General features: G+C 44.5%; 1 protein-coding gene across 1 annotated transcript; it reads right to left on the minus strand.

Moving 5' to 3' along the window:
* Nucleotides 1–601: 601 nt before the first annotated feature.
* HTR1A (5-hydroxytryptamine receptor 1A) lies at nucleotides 602–1,870 on the minus strand. The gene has a single exon (XM_040262587.1). It carries the CDS (start codon nucleotides 1,868–1,870, stop codon nucleotides 602–604), a length of 1,269 nt encoding a protein of 422 aa, XP_040118521.1.
* Nucleotides 1,871–7,277: the final 5,407 nt, after the last annotated feature.

A 7,277-nucleotide genomic window follows, 5' to 3' on the forward strand; every position in this document is an offset into this window, starting at 1 on the left:
GAAAAGCAGACCCTCCCAGCTTTTCCGACTAGCAAATTAGTGTTTTAGGACTGGCGAGGGCATAAAGGGAAGATGGGGAGGAAGGATGAGATGAAAGCGGGACGGGGCGGGGGTGGGTTTACTGGGAAATGAAGCGAAGTCCTGAACCTTAAGTTCAAGTTGTAGCAGTGAGGCGATCTCGTGGGAGCCTTTTGTGGGCGCAGCGGCTGGGTGTACAGGTTCTTTTTCGTGTGGATTTTTTTTTTTTTTTTTTTTTTTGCCTTTAACGCCTGAAGCTTAAAGTTCCCCCGCGAAGATTTGGGGGCAGAAGAAGCAGGAGGCAATTGCTGGAATCAAACTGATTCTGAAGCCAGTTTGAGCCCAGGTCGCCTCTCACAGAGCGGAGGAGTTTCTCTCTTGCCCGGAGGCTAGAGCCTCCTTACGCAGAGCGCCATCCTTCCCCCGGGGGACTGAGGCTTGGGAGAGGCTTGGGAGGAGGAGGTCTGGAAGCAGCGCGCCTAGCAGCTGTGAATGTCAGAGGGAAAAGTAGCAAAGGTTTTGATTCCAGAGGACTAGGGGAGGCAGAATGAATGGGATGGGCCTACTCGCCGCTACTCCATCATCATCGGCGGCAGAACTTGCACTTGATGATCTTCTTAAACGCGTTTTGGAAGTCCTTGTTGAAGTAGGCGTAAATGACAGGGTTAAGCAGAGAGTTGGAGTAGCCCAGCCAGTTGATTATGGCTCCCAACAGGGTAGGCATGTGGCAGCTGCTTTCGCAGAAGGGCAGGACTAGGGCCACGAGGAAGAAGGGCAACCAGCAGAGGATGAAGGTGCCCATGATGATGCCCAGGGTCTTCACCGTCTTCCTCTCGCGGGCCAGGGCCATCTTGCGCTTGGCCTCCGCGTTGCGCTCATTTTTCTTCTCGAAGGAGGCGGGGACGTAGGGGACAGCACCGGCTTCGCTGGGCAGCGGAAGGTGCTCTTTGGAGTTGCCCACCCGGTGCACTTCGATCACTTCCAGGGCGGCGCCTTCTTCGCCCTGCCTCACGGCTCCATTGGCGCACGGAGCCCCTGTTACCTTGTTCTCCGTGCCCTGCGTCCAGTCTCTGCTATCCGACTCAGCACTCACGCTCTTTCTGGGCAGCGGGGCCGGCGACGCCGCAAGGCGATGGCTGGCTGCCTTCTTGTCCACCTTCTTAACTGTCTTGCGGATGCGGAATCGCGCGGCTCGAAAGATGCGCCCGTAGAGAACCAGCATGAGCAGCAGAGGGATGTAGAAAGCGCCGAAGGTGGAGTAAATAGTGTAACCGTGGTCCTTGCTGATAGTGCACGCGTCCGGGTCCGAGCGGTCTTCCGGGGTGCGCCAGCCCAGCATGGGCGGGATGGAGATGAGGAAGCCAATGAGCCAGGTGAGCGAGATGAGCGCAGCGGCGCGCCGGGGCGTCCTCTTGTTCACGTAGTCGATGGGGTCAGTGATGGCCCAGTATCTATCCAGCGCGATAGCGCACAGGTGCAGAATGGACGAGGTGCAGCACAGCACGTCGAGGGCGATGAACAGGTCACAGGTGACCTGTCCCAGAGTCCACTTGTTGAGCACCTGGTACAACGCGGCCATTGGCAGGACCAGCACCGACACCATGAGGTCGGTAATGGCCAGCGAGCCTATGAGATAGTTCGCCACGTTTTGCAGGGAGCGCTCCAGGGCGATGGCCGCCACTACGCACGCATTGCCCAGCACCGCGCAGAAGATGAGCGTGCCCAGCACTAGAGAGGTGATTACTTGATAGCTGAAGGTCACGTCGGAGATGCCAGTAGCGTTGCCGCGTGTCCCGAAGGGACCCTGGGACGACGTGGTGTTATTGCCCTGTCCGGGGCTGAGCACATCCATGCTTGCGCGCCAGGCAGGGGAGGGGGAGGGGAGAAAGAGCTGCTCCAGGTCCCTCCTCGCCCCTCCCCCTGGGGTCTACCGCCCCTGTTTCCTGGGGAGTTTCAGCTAAGAGAGGATGCAGGGACTCAGGCAGGAAGTTCTTACTGCTCAGGCGAAGGCATCTTGCAGAAGCAGCTAGCTTCTTGGCGCTCCCTGGGCGGCTCTCGTAGTGCAGCGCGCTCAGAGACTCCAGCTGGGAAACGAATTGGCTGGAGAAACAGCTCCGGGATCTCCGGGCGGCGGAAAGGTGGCTGGAACGTCTGTCCCTTGCTGTCCATTATACTTTGCCGCTGCCTAACTGGCTGCCATACCACCCGTTGTCTCCCCACCAGCAAAGAGTCTCCAATCTTAGAAGTGTCTGGAATAGAGAAACACCATCTTCCACAGTCACTCGGTAACCCTCCTCTTCCTTGCTTCTCTCCCTCCTCGGCTACTCTTTCTTCCACTCTCTTCTCTTTCTCTTAAGCCTCCTCCGTCTCCCTCTTTCTCCCACTAGTCATCCCTCACTCTCCCTCTCTTCTCGCTCTGCTTTATCTCTCCGGTGTTGCTCCGACAGCCAGACTCCCTCCCTCCTACGCTAACCCTCCGTTCCTAACACTTCCCCAACCCTGAGTGCCTCTTTTCCCTGGTTCCCCGCCCTCCTCTCCCTCTAGCTCTGCCTCTTTGCGTTCAAGTCCCTTTTTGTCGACCAAGACTCAGAACTCACTTAACACACACCCGATCTGCCGATCAGACCAACATTACAACAAATAACTCCGCCTCCCACCCAGCCAAACTCGAGAGGAAAAAAAAAAAAATCTAACCACATACATTGCTTCATATTTGTCAAATTCTTTAGTAGACTCAGCATCACTGAGTGGCAATAGGACAAGAGAAGAGGAGGCGTAAGGAGCCTGAATGTGGACGTGGACAGTCCTGGGTCAGTCTGTAAATTATTACTAATAGATGGAAAGAAGATGAGGTGTGTCTTAGCTTTTTAAAAATCACCCCCGTTTGTCATCTCACAGTCAAGTTTGACTCCTTTGCCTCTGACTTTTTCTAACCTTGAGAAATTGGGTGAGAAAGCAATTAAAAAGGACACGTCAAAGGAGAGGTGAAAAACTGCATTTCAAAGTGAAGAAAAACCGATTCGGTCGGTGTTCTACACACAGACACACACACACACACACACTTGCCTTTCCATTCAATTCAGTTCAGTCTCTCAGTCGGATCTGACTCTATGCGACCCCGTGGACTGCAGCACTCCAGGTTTTCCTGTCCATTACCACATTCCAGGGCTTGCCTTTCCTTTACCATTGCCTTTTTAATTTCAATGAACATTGTCATCTTCCACAGCTTTGTGCCAAGTAAATTTAGGGGAGATAATTTGTTTGACTTTGCGTTATAGATGAGGTTGGGCATTTTTTAATGGCCCTTTCCTACCGGTTTTCCAGCATCTACGGAGAACTTGGTGGAATTCCTGGTCGCTGGTTGCAGAGTTCTTTTGGGCGCAGAAGCTGGGTTCAGCACCTGGGACAGCTCTAGGCAATAAGGACTTATGTCGCCACCTACCGGCAAATGCTTTAGAGCGCCACCTAGAAACCCTTGTCTTGCAGAAAAGAGCGTGTACTGAAGAAATCCACAACTTCAATAAAGAAAGACGGTTATTAAAAAAAAAGTAACTTTGAGTTTTCTATTTTTTCTACTTTTTTTCAAAAATTTCTTTTAGTATCATCTGTTGCTTTTAATCGTCTCTATCAAGTCCATTATGTTTTCTGGCTTTTTTTTGAAAGCCTGCAACATGTCATTCACAAGTTCTATCTAGAAATGCAATTTTAATAGACCTAGGGAAACACCTTCACTTGTGTTGATTTTGTGCTAACATATGCTGAACTTGGGCTTCCCTGGTGGCTCAGAGGTTAAAGCGTCTGCCTGCAATGTGGGAGACCTGGGTTCGATCCCTGGGTCGGGAAGTTCCCCTGGAGAAGAAAATGGCAACCCACTCCAGTATTCTTGCCTGAAGAATCCCAAGGATGCAGGAGCCTGGTGGGCCCCAGTTCATGGGGTCGCAAAGAGTCGGGCACGACTGAGCGACTTCACTTTCACTTTCACTTATGCTGAACTTTGGAACTCATACATTTGCACACATTCATCAGTGGGGAAAAAGCATTATTGGATTTTCCAAATGGGGATGACTTAACATAGAAGACAAAAAGACTGCTATGTGTTGGTTATCTAAGCTGTTTCCTTTACCAAGGAAACCAAATTTAATTCCATCTGCACTTAGGTAAAGAATGGGATTTCTACTCCACTAGAATAACATATAACGAAATTCACTTATACACTCTGATTTCAGGACTGAAGTAAAGTACAGAATGCAATCCCAAAAGTAGATGACGCTAGATAACGTGCACAGATTCACTACAGGATAGCAATAGTCTTAGTATTGTGTTCAAACTTGAGGTCTAAATGCTCCAAGACCAAACAAAAGAGCAATCATAAAAGTGTCAGAGAAAATCTTGTTGTACAGGACGATGTATTTGGAGATGGATTGTTTTACAATGCCGTGCTGGGCACAGTTCCCACTCAATCATTTCAGCATGCCACATCAATGAACCTGACGTTTATCATGATTCAAGGCACTGAAAAGAAAGAGATAAGTACATATGGTAATACTGGCTACAGACTCTGAAGAAGTCTTTTTAAAATTTGTGTGGGTACTCATTCTCCCCTCTAAAATTTCCTCACAAATACAAAGCTAAATAACTTTATTAAAATACAGTTGCAGTTCCAGCAAAATTTAATAAAAAAAAAATTATAATCTAGATTCTCCAAAGATAAAAGTTGGGAAATATAGTTGATAACATAAACAAAGAGTAAAATAAAAGAAATTTGAATTCAAAAATATTAACATGTCAAGTACAAACTTGAATAAGAATTTTGTCAAACTTAGCACATGTCAACTTAGGGTCAGTCAGTGTCGGTCAGCAACTGTGCATTCATTATTACTAAACACAAGTTGTTTAATAACTAACAAATTTATTTTTCTGAAAGCTAAAATGCTGTGAATTTAGTGTTAATATTTCTGAGATCTGGCACTTGCTATTCTGCTTTAATATTTTACAGCACAGCTTTTTCTTTATTCAAGTTAAAAATCTCTCAAGAGGCTCATGTTTTTCTTAGAAATAGTATATATAATATCTCAAACATTTCATTTTAATGAGAATATATAGAAAGTTTATAAACACTAGGAAGAAAATAGAAGTATAAAGGATATGCAGCACTGACTATGGTCCTACAACCTTCATATGACTAATAGATACCTATGTAAAATTTTATTAAACTAAAAATATTGTGATATATATTAAAAGCACAATGATGTTGCATTTTCCTTATGTTCACACTTTACCAGTTCTTCTATATTTAACTCTTAATGATACAGAACCCCAGATATGCCAGAAGAGATGGTACAAACAGAAGATCCTAGATAAAGAGTTAGGCTATTATTCTTTGAGGACTCTGAAATTAGCCTAAAGAAACACTAACCTGAGAGCGAATATTATTGATGAGATCATTTGAAAACAAAACTTCTAGTCATTCTGCTTTTATGGATCTAGGGTTTGATGCCTCATCTATTATGTGACGTTTCTCTAAAATAGGTTATGGGAGATAAAGATTTTTAACATCTTCACAGGAAATTTGATACAAGCCAAGCATTTCAATGTAGTTCTTTAACCAGGGACATAAGATTAAAAAGATGTTAGGCTGGAGTTTTTCTGTAAATCTGACTGCCTCATCATTACCAAAAGTTCAGTAATGGTTGGTTCTTCTCAATAATTGGTATGTTCATCCATAATCCCCAAATTGTGGCTGATTTTTCTATTAGTGAGGGAATAACCTATAGAAGAAATAATTGAAAATTGGCTTAAATTACAAAAATAAATTTTTGAACTATTTTAAAGTGTTTTTATATTTTAAAATAAGTACATAATAAAACTAAGATAGATTATTTTTTGTTTTTTAATTTTTACAATGTTGTGTTGGTTTCTGCCATACACAGCTGGAATCAGCCATAATTATACGTATATCCCCTCCCTCCCTTCCCCCATCCCACCTCTCTAGGTCATCACAGGGCACCCGACTAGGCTCCCTGTGTTATACAGCAACTTCACACCAGCTATCCATTTTATACACAATAGTGAAGATATGTTGATGCTACTTTCTCTAGTCATCCCACTAGAATAGATTATTTTTTAATTAAAAATATCATTCTGAATTTAATTCACCCCAATCTTCAAATACTAAAGCAGCAAGGCAATTGTAGTTTTTCCAGAACTGTGATTTTTTTTTTAACTGGAATTTGTTAGGGATTAAAAAAAAAAAAAAAAAACTTCAGAGAATTTTGTTTAGATAATTTAGGAAATGTGGTCTTCTGATTATCAGTGAGAATTAACTGGTCCTTTATAAGAAATGCAACCAAAATGCAAGAGAAAAAAATTCTTTAAAACTAAGCCCAATTTTTTTTGTGTGTATATAATTCTCACCACGCACCCTCCTCAGATGGTAGCATTCCTTAGCTGCTATTTCTATATGCAGGACACTTATGCAATACCCAGAACCACACCAGGTCTTTAGTGGGAAAACACAAATGATGGAAGCCTCAGTCTCTGCTTCAGTAACTGTAAGATTGATTTGGTTCGTTTAACACAATGTTGAAAACACAGCATGTAGAGAAAGAAAAAAAAAGTAATTCCTATTCATTTAGTGTGTGACTTTGGGCAAGTTAATTAACTCTTGTTTTCTCAGTAGTAAAATGAGTGCAAAATAGATTTGTGAAAAAGTGATTTTGCTGGCCCATAAAAAAACACCCAGTAAAGGTCAAGCAATAACAGTAGTAATAGTGTTGCAAAGTAATAATATTAATTCTCTCTCTCTATTGATAATTGCTGAGAAATGCAGAGAAAGAGAATTAGGTAGGTTTAGTGAAAGAGCAAGTGCATAAGGCCCTTTCAGGTGAGGATTTATTTTGAAAACAATTTTCATGTGGAGGAGTTACCAAACCAAACTTGGGTCTGCTAGCCTGCTATGTGCAGCAAAGCCAATCTACTTACACCAAGTTGTGGTGAAAGAAAGTAGAGCCCCTTATTGCGAGTTGCCCAATGTGAGGCTGAGCAAGGAGACCCAGCAGCTCATGCTCAAAGCACCTGAACTCTTTGGTGGCTCTCAGGGAAGGATTTTTAAAGACAGTGTGAGGGAGAGGGTTCAGGGTGACTGATCAGCTGGAAAATATTCTTCTGGTTTATTGGTGGTGAGGGAACTGCACGGCATTTCTGGAGTCAACATCATCCCTTCTAGTCCCAACTGGTCTGGGGGTCTTTTTATGGGCCAG

Source organism: Oryx dammah, unplaced genomic scaffold, assembly GCF_014754425.2.
Source record: "Oryx dammah isolate SB20612 unplaced genomic scaffold, SCBI_Odam_1.1 HiC_scaffold_20, whole genome shotgun sequence".
NCBI classification, from domain to species: Eukaryota; Metazoa; Chordata; class Mammalia; order Artiodactyla; family Bovidae; genus Oryx; species Oryx dammah.